Source organism: Suillus paluster (genome assembly GCF_016628075.1).
Source record: "Suillus paluster strain FC165 chromosome Unknown EDB91scaffold_53, whole genome shotgun sequence".
Lineage (NCBI taxonomy): Eukaryota > Fungi > Basidiomycota > Agaricomycetes > Boletales > Suillaceae > Suillus > Suillus paluster.
Window position 1 is genome coordinate 227,672 of NW_024537613.1, and position 16,236 is coordinate 243,907.

General features: G+C 49.1%; 7 protein-coding genes across 7 annotated transcripts; 4 read left to right on the forward strand and 3 right to left on the reverse strand.

Moving 5' to 3' along the window:
* Positions 1–540: 540 nt before the first annotated feature.
* EDB91DRAFT_1238611 (cytochrome P450) lies at positions 541–1,955 on the reverse strand (the record flags this gene model as incomplete). The annotated part of the gene is made up of 4 exons (XM_041321745.1): positions 541–766; positions 823–940; positions 1,086–1,517; positions 1,667–1,955. The coding sequence occupies 4 exons, from the start codon at positions 1,953–1,955 to the stop codon at positions 541–543; spliced, it is 1,065 nt and encodes a 354-aa protein (XP_041174335.1).
* Positions 1,956–3,249: 1,294 nt separating this feature from the next.
* Positions 3,250–5,127, forward strand: EDB91DRAFT_1251393 (Glc-6-P isomerase; the record flags this gene model as incomplete). The annotated part of the gene is made up of 5 exons (XM_041323373.1): positions 3,250–3,271; positions 3,332–4,443; positions 4,498–4,885; positions 4,936–5,027; positions 5,083–5,127. 5 exons carry the CDS (start codon positions 3,250–3,252, stop codon positions 5,125–5,127), a joined length of 1,659 nt encoding a protein of 552 aa, XP_041174336.1.
* A 3,186-nt stretch (positions 5,128–8,313) lies between these two features.
* On the forward strand, positions 8,314–10,010 carry EDB91DRAFT_1338137 (uncharacterized protein; the record flags this gene model as incomplete). The annotated part of the gene is made up of 5 exons (XM_041325613.1): positions 8,314–8,465; positions 8,491–8,519; positions 8,567–8,692; positions 9,121–9,335; positions 9,368–10,010. 5 exons carry the CDS (start codon positions 8,314–8,316, stop codon positions 9,671–9,673), a joined length of 828 nt encoding a protein of 275 aa, XP_041174337.1. The 3' UTR covers positions 9,674–10,010.
* Positions 10,011–10,044: 34 nt separating this feature from the next.
* Positions 10,045–11,882, forward strand: EDB91DRAFT_1149341 (uncharacterized protein). Its single transcript, XM_041319365.1, has 3 exons — positions 10,045–10,129; positions 10,180–10,414; positions 10,462–11,882. The coding sequence occupies exons 2-3, from the start codon at positions 10,217–10,219 to the stop codon at positions 11,767–11,769; spliced, it is 1,506 nt and encodes a 501-aa protein (XP_041174338.1). The 5' UTR covers positions 10,045–10,129; positions 10,180–10,216; the 3' UTR covers positions 11,770–11,882.
* EDB91DRAFT_1149343 (uncharacterized protein) lies at positions 11,883–13,897 on the reverse strand. Its single transcript, XM_041319366.1, has 4 exons — positions 13,628–13,897; positions 12,933–13,571; positions 12,747–12,886; positions 11,883–12,691 (listed from the first exon to the last, which is right to left on the reverse strand). Exons 1-4 carry the CDS (start codon positions 13,784–13,786, stop codon positions 12,070–12,072), a joined length of 1,560 nt encoding a protein of 519 aa, XP_041174339.1. The 5' UTR covers positions 13,787–13,897; the 3' UTR covers positions 11,883–12,069.
* Positions 13,898–14,858, reverse strand: EDB91DRAFT_1226153 (hydrophobin). Its single transcript, XM_041320980.1, has 3 exons — positions 14,498–14,858; positions 14,285–14,446; positions 13,898–14,230 (listed from the first exon to the last, which is right to left on the reverse strand). Exons 1-3 carry the CDS (start codon positions 14,615–14,617, stop codon positions 14,183–14,185), a joined length of 330 nt encoding a protein of 109 aa, XP_041174340.1. The 5' UTR covers positions 14,618–14,858; the 3' UTR covers positions 13,898–14,182.
* A 95-nt stretch (positions 14,859–14,953) lies between these two features.
* EDB91DRAFT_1251398 (uncharacterized protein) lies at positions 14,954–15,761 on the forward strand (the record flags this gene model as incomplete). Its single annotated transcript, XM_041323374.1, has 5 exons — positions 14,954–15,064; positions 15,127–15,171; positions 15,231–15,415; positions 15,472–15,626; positions 15,676–15,761. The coding sequence occupies 5 exons, from the start codon at positions 14,954–14,956 to the stop codon at positions 15,759–15,761; spliced, it is 582 nt and encodes a 193-aa protein (XP_041174341.1).
* Between the last annotated feature and the right edge of the window lie 475 nt (positions 15,762–16,236).

A 16,236-nucleotide genomic window follows, 5' to 3' on the forward strand; every position in this document is an offset into this window, starting at 1 on the left:
TTCCTCATAACAGAGCGAACTTGCTATTGCCTGGAAGTCACGACAAGCGGAAGGCCACTCTCGTCAGTTGTAGTGCAAGATGACTATGACAGTACACTATATCGACGAATTCCATCAGGACCACTTGAGAACCACCCTATTTTTCTCCATTCGAGACAGCTGATTCACAGTCAATGTCTTTGTGTTGTTAAGTGGGTTTCTCCGACATAGAGTTTATACAACCGTCGACAGCATCAAGTTACCCAGATTATCATGCGGCCATGAGTTACCTTGCTGATCTACATGACGCTCTGCCTCCTTGTATACGGTGTCCATCATGATGTGCACCTGTTCAGGAGCATGCTGAATGTGGATGTCGACAGCGGCAATACGAGATAGCCAAGTTCATGCGAGGCAGTTAACAGCTGTCGTAGAGAACGCCCGGAATATTCATCTAAGGAGATTTCAAAAGATATCTGGATAGTACTTCCTGAGCTCGGTAATTAATAATCGTTGTCGACGAAACTAACAACCTTCATTTAGTGTGTAACTACTATACATTCAAGGATCATGGGAGCGAGTGCTAAACGCGATGTCGAGCTCTGCAGGTAACGCCAGCACAAACGCTGAAAACCCATTTTTCAAGCCGCCAGTATGGATAGACGGTTGTGGCAGACACCATTCGTAACGTTGCAACAATAATGCAACCAACGTGCGGAGTTCATAAAGCGCAAAATTGTATGCAGGGCACTGGCGCGCACCAGTTGAAAATGGATACCATGGTTCCCTTCCATTTTAAACCCCGGAGGCGTCCAATTCAAGGAAGTGCGCGGGTCGGAACACTTCTGGGTCACCCCAGATTGCCTTGTTATGGTGGATCCGAGGGTCACGTCAACAGGTGATATGCGCGGGGTGACGTAAACCCCAGGGGGGTTAATGCGGAGTGCTTCTCGTATGCATGCTGTGAGAAACGGAAGGAATTAAGGTTTCATGTTCTGGAACGACAGCCAAGTAGTACACCAACGAAGACATTGCACCTGATGTCGTGTCCTGTCCTAAAACGCGCTGTTAGTAGCTCAGAGGTATGGGGCTGGTCACATACATGCCGGCTAAGAATGGCGCTGCCATGTTATCGAGAAGTTGCTTTTGGGACAGGTCTGGGTGTTTCATCATCATGGTCATGAGGTCTTCACCTGATCCCGAGCGCTTGGCTTCGAGGAGCTTGTTGAACCCCTCGAAAAGACGGTCCATCCGTCTGCTCACCTTCTGCCTCGGGAATATCCACTCAAAGAAAGGCGCAACGAGGTACAGGGGTTCCGCCATGTCATGCATCATCTGATTATAATCTGTTACGAATTGTGATTCTGTATGAATAGAGTTGAAGCTGTGCCCAATAACCAACGATCCGATGGCGTCCAATGCGAAGCGCTGCGCAAGGTCAGACCAACGAACGGTAAAAATGTGACGACCGCCTGAAGACTCGATAACTTGAAATAAATTGCGGGCAAGGCAAGTAAAGATCGATGGGAAGTGCGAGGCTGGAGGCTTCTCTGACAATAGAAGATTGTCTTTTCCAGTTCTCTCCATTTGTGAGGATGACATTGGAAGGACCCATGAAGCGACATGACATCGATTCCTTTGTAGGATGCCGCTTCGGAAACTCGTAGACTCCTGAGCTCACACGTACGAAATGCTGGAAATATGCGAGTATCTGTGGGACGATGATAAATCTGAAGTTTCACCTTGAGATCGAGGATGTGAACCGTCCACTTGCCCATCGCCCATACGACTACAACGCCCTCGCTATGCTGATTTGCAAAGGGCATTATGAGACGCTTGATGCGGACGTCGTCTGACTCGCGGGATGCATAACTCCGAAGCAAGGAAACAAGCGGGATAAGGTAGATGGCGCAAGTTGGGTGGGAAAAAAACGACGTAATGTCGACGCGGTGACCAAAATTGCACCTGCGCAACATAGTGTAGTATGCCACAGATCGAGGAGAGTAAGGGTCATCGCGGAAGTGGCGTTGGTATGAAGAAACGACTTCGTTTTTATCCCAGAAGGTCATCCGAAATTTAGTACCCGGAAGATAGATTTGGGGTCCTATCTAAGTCAGATAAGCAGCGCAAGTTGCTTGGGAGTCGGGTGACGAGGGCCCACAATCCTGCTTTGGAACCATGGGTGCTTCCTTCCGAGGCAGAAAGCATATGATGCAATTGAAATCAACTAGTTTAGAATAGGCGGATGGAAAGAAACGTATCGGGAGGACGTAACTGACATCGGAGGAGGGTTATTCTAATGCCACGAGGGGATGGATTAAAATTAGTGGCATGAGCGCGGCACCTTCGAACAGCCTCCAACGTGCACCGTGCGAGATATCGATGTTCTTTCCCCCCCTTCGAGTAGTTGCTTCGTCAGGCCGAGCACAGGAGCGGAATGAAGGCATAGCTTGATGGCTCTGACGATACACACGCTGAGAAATTGTGAACCGAAGCGGAAAGGACGAGGAACCATACTTATCTGCCTGCTTATCGACCGGAACCAAATAATAATGATTATGATCTTGGCGTTCGTCAGTCCGGAAGGTCAAATTTCAGTTTGACGCTCCGTATTCGAAGGCTTCGAAGTTAAATAAGATCAGTGATCTTAGGCTAGGTATCGTACGGGATTACAGGACACGAGCTCCTAACTGTCTACTTCGTAAGTGGTCAGAGGTCATATGGCGTCGCTTCTGATAAAGCAAGTCAAATTCCCCGTTATTGAAATGTAATGACTGGCCAATCATGCAGTACTTACCAAGCCGCTGGAAACTCAGCCTCTTGTCGTCCAGGTTATCGGGGAAATGAGCGACTTAAGATAGACAAGCCGGCATCAAACCTTCTGAACATTGAACAACGTTGGCCACTCAGCCAATGTCAAGCAAGGGGGCCCTAACCGTTCTCAGTGCCGTGGCTTCGACAAAGTGGCTGGTTTATAAGCGTGTAAGCCGGTAGACGCTTTGTCGCGGTGATCCTAACAACGAAAGTCACAGCGTCTCATTAGCTTTCACTGCTGAGCGAGAAAAGGGCTGAATTTTCTCTCATTGACAACAGTCTGTGAGCAAGTTCAACGGGTTGTGTGCAAGTTGTGCGCGATCCGCCAATGAGAACGTGGCGGGTCCCGATAAGTTCCCACGGCTGCAATGTAGTTAGTGACGCATATAAGGAGTTAGAAAGATCAAGAAAGATTGGCAACATACTTTCCAAGTTTCCTCCACCACCACCATCATTATGAGCGGAAAACTGGCTTCAGGTATGCTCGCCATTTATTTATCTTATCCCGCATCGCCCTCACTCGTGATCCTGTAATCAGAGTACAATGCCTGGAAGAAGCTCCAACAGACGTATGATGCCGAACACGCCAGGCTTATCTTGAAGGACCTGTTCGCTCAGGATCCCAACCGTTTCTCAAAATTCTCCAAGGAGTATGTCGACTCAACCGACAAGAACACGACATTCTTGCTCGATTACTCTAAACACCTCATTACCCAGCCCATCTTAGATACGCTCCTATCCCTTGCTCGCGAGGCAGAGCTTGAGAACTACCGTGACAAAATGTTTGCTGGCGACCATATTAACACATCAGAAGATCGCGCCGTCCTTCATGTTGCACTCCGCAACTTTGACGATTTCAAGATTCAGGAGGGTGGTGTTGATGAGGTCGCTGGCGTGCTTGCGCACATGAAGGAGTTTTCTGAAGCAATCCGGAGTGGCTCGTGGAAGGGCTACACTGGCAAGACGATCAACACCATCGTCAACATTGGTATTGGTGGCTCTGATCTCGGACCAGTCATGGTCACCGAGGCACTCAAGCCTTACGCGAAACGCGACCTGACCGCCCTCTTCGTCTCTAACATCGATGGAACACACATCGCTGAGACTCTCAGAGCGTGCGACCCTGAGCGCACCCTCTTCATTATCGCCTCCAAAACTTTCACCACCCAAGAGACAATTACCAATGCCGAGTCCGCTCGCGATTGGTTCTTGGCTGCAGCCAAGGACAAAGCCCACGTTGCAAAGCACTTCGTAGCCCTTAGCACGAACACGACGGCTGTAACTGCCTTTGGCATTGACAAGGCAAACATGTTCGCCTTCTGGGACTGGGTTGGTGGACGCTACAGCTTGTGGAGCGCCATTGGCTTGCCAATTTCCATTTATATTGGTTATGACAACTTCGAGCAGCTCTTGAAGGGTGCTCACGGTATGGACAAGCATTTCAAGGAGACTCCCCTCGAGAAAAACCTGCCTGTGCTCATGGCTGTTATCGGCATCTGGTATAACGATTTCTATGGTGCCCAGACACATGCACTCCTGCCGTACGACCAGTACCTCCACAAATTTGCGGATTACTTCCAGCAAGGAGACATGGAGTCTAATGGAAAGTTCGTCACCAAGGGCGGTCAGCGTGTTAACTACCAGACAGGGGTAGGTGCAATGGACCCATTTGCACTGCAGAAACTAACGTGAACTCGCACACAGCCTATCATCTGGGGTGCTGCAGGCACTAACGGACAACATTCATTCTATCAGCTTGTGCACCAGGGCACGAAACTGATCCCCGCAGATTTCATCGCCCCTACCACGAGTCACAACCCGATCGCGAATTCCAAGCATCACCGTATTTTGCTCTCCAACTTTTTCGCCCAGCCTGAGGCACTTGCCTTCGGTAAGACGGAAGCGGAGGTGCGCAAGGAACTTGGCAGTGGTGCAAGCGAGGCACTCGTAAAGAGTAAGGTGTTTGAAGGAAACCGGCCTAGCAACAGCATTTTGTTCCCGATTATGACCCCAAGAACCCTCGGGGCGCTCATCGCGCTGTACGAGCACAAGATCTTCACCCAGGGTGTCATTTGGGGTATTAATTCTTTCGGTAGGAGTGTGCGATGTTGGCGATTTCTCGTTCACTGACGGTTTTTGTAGATCAAATGGGTGTCGAGCTCGGAAAAGTACTTGCAAAGAATATCTTGTCGCAGCTGAACCAGCCGTCCGATGTGACTGGCCACGACAGTTCGGTGCGTTTTTTTTTACAATGCTTCGCTTTTTAGCTGAGACGAAAGCGATCTGCAGACCACTGGTCTTATTCACTACTACCAAAAGCACCGAAAAGAATGAATCGTGGTGTCAAGGCTGTAATATTGCACGTAGATTGGAAAAGAGTACCGGAATATTCTTGCCGTTTCTTGATAACAGTAGTTGAATAGGAATGTAATTTTAGCAGAATCTCAAACTGCTTCACCAGGCGCCAAATGACTTCGACAGACAACTGCAGCATCTGAATGGTGATGTCACGGCCCTGGTATGCGTTTCGCTCGCTATACGCTCGTAGTACAGATGTCAGTTGCAGAACTGAAACGCACGATGTCGAGCCCGGGGACTGCGTGATGCCGTCCGTTGTGAAAAACCAATGGTCGCGAACGTGGAGAAGTATTACAGCAGTGCAAAATGCCTGCTATGCTAGTGGACACCAATGCTCATTTCAATTTCTCGATAGAAGCGAGTGATCTTTAAAAGATCAGGGCATTGGCTTTTGAAGCTTGAGTCCATGGTCTTCCGATGCTGCGCTTGTACAACTAGAATGTCATGGTGAGTTTGCGAGGGCACTCTGTGCAATAATTATTCGGGTAGCCCCATAGTAGACTCATCCATTCGAAGCGCTAAAATGAAAAACCCCTCTGAAAGGGTGTCGTTCCGCTTTCCAGGGCGCTGGCGTTGAGGACGACACTATATATGATGTCTATGACACGGCGGGAGACGATGACCGAATGACGAGCTATGCATGCACAGTCGATGCTAGCATAGTCGGGTGAATGATCAAGGCATTTGCGACAGTATCGTAGTTGGTATAACGGGTGACAACCGAAATGGATTAAAACTGCCATTTGACGGTTAGCGCCATCCATGCTGCAATACATGCCCAAACTCGTGTTCCCGTGGCACCAAACGAGAGCAGCAGACTATCGGGTGAGCCCAAGTCAACTGTTCCCCAATACCTAGGCCTAGGTCTCACAAAGTTTAAATGGTGTAGCGTAGCGCGACATATGGCTGTGGCGTCTGCTGAGCTCTGCTCCAGCGCAATTTGAAATACCTGGTGGGTCCAACTGCCTTATTACGCTGCTGACTAAGCTACGCAAACCATGATTGGATGCGGACCAACCATGAGTGACTAGTGAGATCTAGAGAAGCGACCTCTCACAACATCTCCTATTGTGCACAGCTGGAGTTTAAGGCACTAAAATATACGCGTCTTCATTATAGGCCACTGCCATACGATAATAATTCAATCTTACAATCATCCCTCCGTTTCCCATATCCAGCGGCATTCGGAGACGGCGACTGACCCCTCAGCGTCAAACGTTTCACAGATCGCTCAGTTATTTACGTGCCCATGCGGAGGTCTGGTGCGACAACGGTAAGTTCTACTTCTAAAACATCAACACCTTCCTCAAACATATCCACGTCAGTTCTATAGAGCAAACAGAGCGCCTAAAAGGTGTGCACATAATATATTTCTCTCTCCCCGTTTATCGTCATTTCACCCCCACTCTTTTCGATATTGCAGAATCACGTTGATCAACTCAGCAACAGACTACTAGTAACTCACGTGAAGTGTCATCAACCATACTGCACCGACGTGAAAGCAGAAACACGACTCACTGCCACACTAGCCCATTACACATGTAAAGAGGAACTACCACGGCCGTGAGTCATCTGGTTAAATCCAAGACGCAAACTACCCATACTCACGCATGAATGGTAGTTAGGGCAGGTTCTGCACTGTGAATTGTGCTTGCAAAAGAAAGAACATTCCTCACTGTCAGCGTCGCTGGCAGATATTGATGCTATCAAAGCAGCAGCAACGGTGAGGACAACTGAGAAACGCATTGTTTGTGAGGTGGTATGGGATCAGATAAATCTGAAGGGGACAGTAGGAAGACGCCTTGCTTTTATGTGCTGAATATTGTTCTTCCGAGTCACGGCGATGCAGGAACTTGGAAGAATCTATCCACATTCGAACAGATGATATCTGCAATGCCAGCATCGATTTCCCTCTAAGAATTCGCGTTTTCACGGCCTCGGCGGCTGAATGAGTGAACTACGAGTCAAAGATAAGTAAACGCAGCGAATCCAGACAGCTAGATTACTGATAAACAATCCATCTCACGCGTCATCGTTTCGTGGGCGATCAATAATTTTTCAGCTCACAGCGACAATCAAATCTGCCTCGGCATCACCAGCACGCAACTTCGTCCGACATTGAAAACGAATCACCCACACGACTGTGTCGCGCGCTGTCCAAACGAACTTTGGAGCTGGGATGGAGCTGGAGCTGCTCAACCCTCAGGCTGCTTCGACTGCAGTTAGTACCTGGCACCTTTCGCATAAGTAGTTAACAACCACCAAGGGCAGTCTCATGTCTCTCACGTGTCATGAGTCAAGTGCGGTAATAATATATAAAATCTGAAGGTCGCACAAAAACTAGGCCATAGCCGGTCTGCAAGCTCATCAAAGTTATCATCAGTTCTCGACTTGTTGGCACCATCCCCGAATGGCACATTATCGCAATAGTACGTGGCATTTATGTATTGCTGGCTACTCCGTGAACAATTTCAATTGGCTGAGTGCAAATTTCACGCTTTTTGCAAGGATATAGCCCTAAAACTATGTACATTATAAGCTCAGGCACACAACTCCATCGTTTCGAGCACAACCATTTTCTGACTTCCATCGCACTTTCACCCAAACGCAATGTACTGGCGTGCGTAGGCTATGGGGGTCTTGCACCGTTATGGGATACAGAGTCCCGTCAACCACTCGGTCAGCCATTTGGCCAGGAGGAATTCCTTCATCAAGTATCATTTTCTCTCGATGGGAGATACTGGCTTGTGGTAGACAAGACAATAATGAAATCACTCTCCGGATGGTCAAAGACGTAGTCCCTAAGCTCATAATTCACCCATCGATTCTGTCCCGCTTTCACCGACAAACAATGTACTGCCAGTGGCGCGCATTGGCAATGAAAGTATGGCACAACTATCGGACATAGAGTTCCGTCAGCTACCCTGTCAGTCATTTGGTCAGAAGGATCTCGAGTTTGTGAATGAAATAACTACCACCCAATGCATCAGCCCTGTCCCGGTAACTGCCCAAAATACCGCTTCAGCAACTAACAGCATGGAATCCACCAATATGATCGACGAGGTCCATCACCAGATTGGACTATCAGCTGACCTGAACCTTGTGAATAAAAGGCTCGCAGATACCACAAAAGGCATCCAAGGCATAAGAAACGTCCCAGGAATGGCCCAAAACATCGCTTCAGCAATCGACGACCTAAGGCTACAATCCGTTCCCAATACGATCGACGAGCTCCCTGAAATTCGTGGACCCTTGACAGCGTTCAACTCCATTACTAACGGGCTTGCAGATGTATGGGCGTTTATCTCTATTTTGTACGTGACTGACTTTCGTGCGTAGGTCCATCTTCCATATATTCACCCTTGCAAGTTCATTAGAATTTTTTTGTGGCGACAGATGATTCTCGATCAAGCAGACCGCGATGATGCTGTGTTCCGTCTGCTCATGAAGATCTTGGACGTCTATGCTTTCATAATGGAAAAGGAGGTATTAAGCAAGATACGATCCATACTACTAGAGATATGTTTACGACCAGTACTTAGTGCGGCATTGATAACCTCGAGAAGGGATTCATCCCAGAACGGAATTTATAAGTACAGGTGTCAATTGGGGGATCGAATACACACTTCGAACTGAGTCAGTGTACAGTACTTCTTAGTTCCCTCGTGTTCAAACGAGCTCTTGTAATATCCCATCATAGCCCCGGTCAGTTCTCCAGAGAAGAAAATGGACATCAATGTTGCCTTTGGCCCGGCAGGCAGACTCAGAGGCGTCGAGAAACATCGACTTGCTTGATCTTGAGAGCACTTGGATAGTGCACTAGTACTGTACTACATCATCAAATTTACACGTAAGGCACTTAGCATATTACCCCTGTCCTCTAAGCCAGGCCCTGGACAAAACCATGACGGAGCACATTGAACAAAAAGCTTCTGCACTGCTGAGTTGAATCCTTCCACCCCGCGACAGATGTCATCCCTAACGTCCATTCGCTTTTCCACGAAGCCCCCGTTGAACACCTCGACGTTGTTTACTGGTGCGACGGGATTCTTGGTCAGGATATTCTCATCGCCAGATCGGCATCCCTGCAAGAAATACAGTACTGCAATCCTTTGAGAGAGCCAACCCACGAATTCCGCATTGTCTACTTCACCATCTTCTTAGACGGCATAACTTCAAAATGGGTATAATAATGGACCGCTGTCCAATCATGAAGGAGAGTCAAGATATGACTGGTACTTCAAGGACGAAAGTTTGGGATTTTTGCCTATGCACAACCCCGTCCCCGCTCCACATTCGAGTCAACTCGGACCACATCCAAGCTTGTACGTCAGGAATATGCAAGAAATCAGCCATGAACCGCGTCATGGTGCCCAGTTTTGGATCGTGGAGTGGACTCAAGCCCCTACCAGAAAAACAGCATGGATCCTACAAAGTCATCAACACCCTCAATGATACGCACTGTATGACAACACCACAATTTGCTACAATCATCGAGGCCGTTCTCCCCGGTCAAGGCTGAAACAGGTGGAAAAGAGACTCCTGGAAAAGATGTATGTGAGCAAGGTACACGGTTAGGTAGGATACCATCGCACAATCTCCGTGATGATCAGGAGGCAGTGAGGGATAAGTACCACAAGTCATGTGTTCCTTTTAGTATCCTGAAGTTTCAACCAATCACTGCTGATATCACGCAGGGAATTACGCAGCTTAATAAATTCATATCAACATTCACAGTGCAGAAGTTGATGAGTGGCCATGAGGGAAGTATATGCTCCAGACATCACTGATCGATGATCCTCCAACGGTTTTTCTTTTTTGTGTATGTAAGTAGTCTGCACTCCACACAAACAAAATATGTACTCGGTTCGCTTATATAAGCATCAAACATTTATCGAAACGCGGTACTTAAGCGAGTAAGTACTTACTAGCTGCAGAGTCCTAGTCATTCTTCAAAGCACAGGCTATAGCTAGGCAGGTATAACCAAATATTCACCGGTGGTTGACGCATACTAAGAGTAATCTTAGGCTGGGCCGAACTCATAGCCCAGAGCCGAACTTCCTGATGGCTGAATCGTTACCTCCAGAACTATGGTCGCACATCTTTGATCTAGCCGCAGACGAGGATACAATTTTCTATCCCGGACTTCCAACATCAATGACCCAATCCGCTTGGGCACGTTCTCTCCTTACGGATTGGCAACTGAGAACGCCTCGTGATACAATTGACATAGTCCAGCGCAGAAGCTACGCTACAAAGAAGGTGGGCCACATCACATTGCACACCAGTCGTTTCTCATCCTACGTCAGTCAATCATATCAACATGCAAATCATGGCGTCGTCTCGGCCTCGAATTCCTCGTCCGTAATTTATTCTTCAACGACCCCTCAAAACTCCGCTCTCTTACTGCCCTCCTCGCTTCTAATCCTTCGCTGGGGTGGTGGACGCGTCGTTTGCATATAACTCACTTCCTATACCAGCGTGGTCCCTCGCTCGACGTTTTCGAAGCAGCACTCACATCCGTACTTGCCCAAACTCCCAACCTCGAGATATTCATTGTCGACTGGCCTCTATCAAGCGCATTCGGTCCCATCGCAGACACACTGGGCATGCATTGCAAGAACTTGCGCACCGCTCACTGGCACGTGCCCGCCGAACTCCTCTCAAAAGTCATATGGGCACTAGACGCCCTGCCGCTTCTAGTTTGTCTCGTTGTCGAATTTGATGCACCACTTAAAGATCCCGACACGCTCACCCTAGGAAGCGCGCAAGATGTCAAACTCTACCTTCCGAATCTTCAGCAGCTCATCCTGCGTGGGCACTCTGCCGAATTCATGGAGCAAGCCAGTGGCTGGAGTCTCCCTCTTCTACGCAGCTTCTCCTTTGACTTTGGCAGCAAACGTGAAGACGTCCCCGACATCCTATCCTTCCTCTGTACCCATGGTACTAGCCTGCTCTTTCTTGACCTCAACTGTATCCCAGCACTCGATATTCGCACAGTACTCGACCTATGTCCTCTCCTCACCGCTTTCTCTTTTAATCTCGACTGGAAAATCGCACCCATCACCCAGAACGACGATAATGCAGGAGACGGACCCATCGTTCTCACCAATCGTCCGCACGAGCACATCGCGCACATCGGGCTCCACGGGTTGCTCTTTGCGTTCGGCGTGGGCATTGCTAGTGCTTATGCCACCCCTGACCCGCTTCGCGCCCTCCTCGTGCAGCGTACCAATGATAGGAATTTTGCGGCGCTCACGAAAGCGAGCTTCCCTAAACTTGAGCGGGTGCGCGTGTTGAACACGACGGTGCTCACGGACCTCGAGCGCACGAATGGGCCTCAAGGGAGTGGGATGGAGCGCTGGGAGAGGTGGGCAGGGATGTGCGAAGGCATGGGTATCCGTCTGGAGGACTGTACAGGCGCACTATTGGGCACGTTGCCTCACGAGTATGAGGAAGAAGAAGACGAGGAAGACGATGACGAATATTATTATACGGATGATGATGAGCCAGCGAGACCTGGTGGAGTGGGTTTGTCAGAACTGAGGGCACTGCTGGAAGAATGTAGGAAGATGAGCGAAGAACGCGAGGACCCACCGTTTGCATTGCCGTATTGATATATCAACGTTTTGTTCTTGCTTTGCTAACATACTATCTATCTGTCACCAATCCTAGATCTCGTGTAGTAGCGGATACAGGTGATACCACCATCATGACTTATTCCAATTAGTTCCAGCGATTCACTATTATCTTGGTTTTGAGAAAATGCTATCTAGAAGTGTGACCGTCGTGTCCCTTCCCCTCTGGCGTCCTTGTCTTAAAAGCCCCTCTACGGACTACCTCCTCCACAATCCTTCTCGCTCGACCTACAAAAATACTCTGGTCTCCTGGAAGCCTTTCGCGACCTACGCACCAAATCAAAACCGTGATCCGTGTTGCTTCGAGAATGAAAGACAATGCAACCCACCCACAATTGCCCAGTTCCGCGTGCTGGGTATCCGGAGCGTATCGCATTCAATCTTCCAGCCCAACCACCGACTCAAACGCGCAAGCCATATGCGATAGGCTGAGTATTGAGACTTGTGGGTACCCTCAGCGCCCAGACCGAGGGTGGAAATGAAGACAACTTCGTCCTCAGCCTCCCCCGACGGCGAAGTGGCAGCGTTAAGCGATTCATCATCAGAGAAATTAAGCGTTGACACCGTAGATGAGCGAGTAAACCTTTCATCGAACATCCATGCACAGCAGGGTATGGAGAGGTACCCACTCGCACCTGTGAGTGTCGCCAGTACAGGAAGCCATGGTGTAAGTTCGTCCGCGTGATTCCCAATGAGGAAGACCCCGGGCGCCAAGAAGGAATCCTTGCTATCTGTGTCGGATTCTGGAGAAAGAAGTTGTGTGGGATCGAGTGCGTGCACCTTTAGGGCAGCCTGGGACGGCTCGGGGTAATGTGCCCAGGACATCCGTGCGCGGAGATCGATACCGTATCCTGAGTAGCCCTCAGCCGAAAGAATATGTGTTAGCAAGCCGTTGCCGCAGCTGCATGAAGCATGATAAGGCCTGAATGAACGGATGATAATACAGGAAAACTCGCCCTAGGTCAAGGAAGCCTTTAGCCGGACGGGGCCAGGATTTCCATGGTGAATCATGCAGCTCCGTAACGGCTGCTAGATCAGCCGAATCGGCGAACATGTCTTTCCAGAAAAGCATAAGATATGTTGCGATGCCGATGTCCTAGGCCAATTAGCTGATATCAATTCTATATCTAAGGCATCCGCACCTCGAATACATGCTTCAGGGGATCGGTGCTCTCCCTCCACGTATTCACTAGCCCCTTATGACGCTCGCGCATCTTGAGATATACGTCTTGATACACTTCGCGGGGTACAAGGACGTCGTGCTGGACGCGCTTCTGATAGTGTGTGAGTGCACCCCAAAGGTAACGGTGGAGTGTGTCAAGGAGTGCAAGCGCCGTGCGGTAGAGGCGACTATTGGGGTCGGTAAGCGTGCCTGGGTGCGGAACGGTTTCGACGCGCAGTGTCGGTTGTGCAGAGGCTGCATCTGAGGTTGAGGTGACGTTGGAAGGGATGTACCGGAATGCAAGATGGGACACCGTAGGATGATAGTAGGGTAAGCTCTCTCCCTCGGGTACAATTGGTGTAAGGACCAACGTAGACGGAAGGCCCGCAAATTCGCCGGTTTCAAAGGCGTAAAGCGTACAGTGCTGCTCTAGTCCGGAGTCTCGACCTGGCCTGCGCGGCAGTAGTTTTCGATGGACATTGCGCACGGGGCAGTATCCTTCCAGTCGTGGAACAGATGATGGGATGGTGGTGTCAGAGTCCGAGATGGTCTCTGAGCGCAAGATCAACGTCGAATTGTACTCCGGATGATGAATCAATTGCGAAACAGCTGTCTCAAACTGTTGGAGTAAATCATATCAGTAAAACGGGAAGCACATAGGCAGACTGCACACACCAGTTCAAGTGGGACATCTGCAGGACAACTAATCAACGACTGGAATCTGAAGTGGGAAGGATTGGAATCTGAATTGTGCAGCGGAGGTACATCGTGTGCCCGAACATCACACGGCGAAGGATTAAATCTCGGTCGCTGAACTGAGGGTGTTGTAGACATTAAGCGCAATTTAACAACCACTATAGTACTAAACAATGATCGTTGCACTGATCATAACGATAATATCTGGATCTCGAGCTACTTGACGGCAAAATCTCCCAACTCCGAGTCAGAATCTTCCACTTGACTCAAGGGTCAAATGCATGACTACTCATAGTTACATAAGAGAAAACTCAGAGCTTCTCTAATTTCCTTTAAATCAGACCCAATAAGTAGGAAGTTATATCGCCTGTACTACCAATGATCAAATTATTGAACAGATCTCACAGGTCCGTTAACGCGAGTTAATTCAAGTCAAATGCAAAGCATATGGTAGTGGGTATTGATAGCTGGAGCTAATAAGAAACGCTATGTAACTATGACGCAAGTACCACAGGCCCAAAGTCCACTGAAGACTTAAAGGCGGAGGCTCATGGGGCTGCAGCCAACATTGACAACACCATTCTGAAATTGTACTGTAAGACAGATTAAAGGCGGAACAGAGCACCTGTAACTCACCATTTTGTTGTTGCTGCAGCACATGGGTTGCTGATTGCATGTCGCGCCCCCGCCAGTGCCGACCGCGGTAATAGGACTGCAGTCAAGGCCAACAGCGCCAACGACTTGACCGACTAGCGGGGCAAGGCCAAGAATCTGCGAGGCCGCGTTGTAGCTGGTCGCCTGCAAAAAAAATGAGCATCAGTGAACAATCAATGTAAGCCCGTTACTCACGCTGGTAGAACCCGAACAGCACTGGATGTTACCAGTGTTACACTGGCCATCACGGAGAGCGAGGGGAGTGGCGACGGCGAGGGCCGCAAGGGAAGCAACAGCGAAGAAACGAGCGAACATTGTGTTAGCTGGAAAGACTGGGGAAATTTATTGAAAGAGTGTGGGGGAGCTTGCAAGTCGAGAGCTGGCTGAGGAAAATATGGATTCTGAAGAATCAAATGCATTGCAGCCTACCTTTTATACCATGAGGGCACGCTACTACCCGGCTGCTCCGCTTTGTCTATGTTTTTTTGCAGCATGGAATAACCGATGAACTAATACTTAGCCGCCAGTCTGACCCTTGGTCTAGAGCATGTAGCCGTAAAGGCGATTGAATTTATGTTACGTGAATCTCACCTTGGCAGCAACGCGACGCGTTTCAATCACGTGATTTTGCTTCGATGTTGGACTTCGCCAATGGCCATGCCCGTCGGCGACAGGACTCATCGCGAAGTTGCTGATCCGGACACTGTGGTCGACTCGATGTGCCTCTTGGACTTGGCTGGTTTATGCTCACTGGAGTCAGAAGTAAGTATGTGCCGTCTATTAAGTGGTTTTTTGATGCCTATTCTGACATCTGTGCAATCTAGTACTTGAAAGGGACAGCTGCCGACACCGCTTGGATGCGGTGGCATGTACGCGGCTTGTATGCTTGCCATGATAAGTACGGGGAGAGCACCACGACAGAGCTCAGAAGCCTCCATGGTGGTCGATTCTTGAGTGCTCATCGAGATTTTTCTGGGGCTCCTCCGGGTTTCCCCTTGAAAGTGGTGACAGAATGATGTGGCTCGTGAGCGAACGTGCACATAACTTTGCCAATCACGTCTTGATCCAAGTCTGGTCGCGCACACTGTATGAGCAATCTTCCGGTCTCGGTGAGTAGTGCTATCCAATATACTAAGAAAGGCACTGGACGGGTTCACACTCGTCACCAGAGGAGGTGCATATGGACAAGCGCTTGGCGGAGGTGTGGGCGTTGCAAGCAAGAAGTTCATGCTCACTGGGAAGAGTGGAAGTAGACGAAAGAAGGACAAACCGAAGGAGAAGGACGCGTTTGATGGCTTCCAGAAGGCTGAAAAACAACGGAAAGGTAAGTGTGAAATCATTTGTCACGAGGATATCGGTTCATGTCGCTGTAGTTATGCTCGATCTGAGGAGAAACTTCGAGGCAGACAAGGCACGCGTAGAAAAACTGAAGGAATCGCGGCGGTTCAAGCCCTATTAACATATTGACTTTGCTATACATTCAGTGAAGTGGGTCTAGTATATTGCGAATGTGATCTAATGCGAGGCCGCCGAGTTTCTCGTTCTAACCGGCGAGTCCTTACTACGTTTCGGGGGTGTATACCGTCAGACGGTGCATGCTTTCAGATACCGAAGAAGATGTTCCGAAGACTTTTTTTCGACAGGCCGCCGACACTTCCGCAATAAACTCAGAGTGATTCCTCGTTTCTGGATCCCAATCGCAGGAGGCGGCGAGATATTCAATTATGCCAAATTCATATAGATATGGTGGTGGATCGCTTTGTGCCCGATTTGATGCACTGTGCATTTCGTTCTGCGAGTTCCCAGGTCTAGCAACGATCATTTAAACGTTTATACGTTGATGGGATTGTGTGTGTATGTATTAGCAATCTCCTAACCAGTGTTCTTGTGCTCAGCGAATGGCCATACGCTTGTGTGTGTGCGTGGAATCGTGT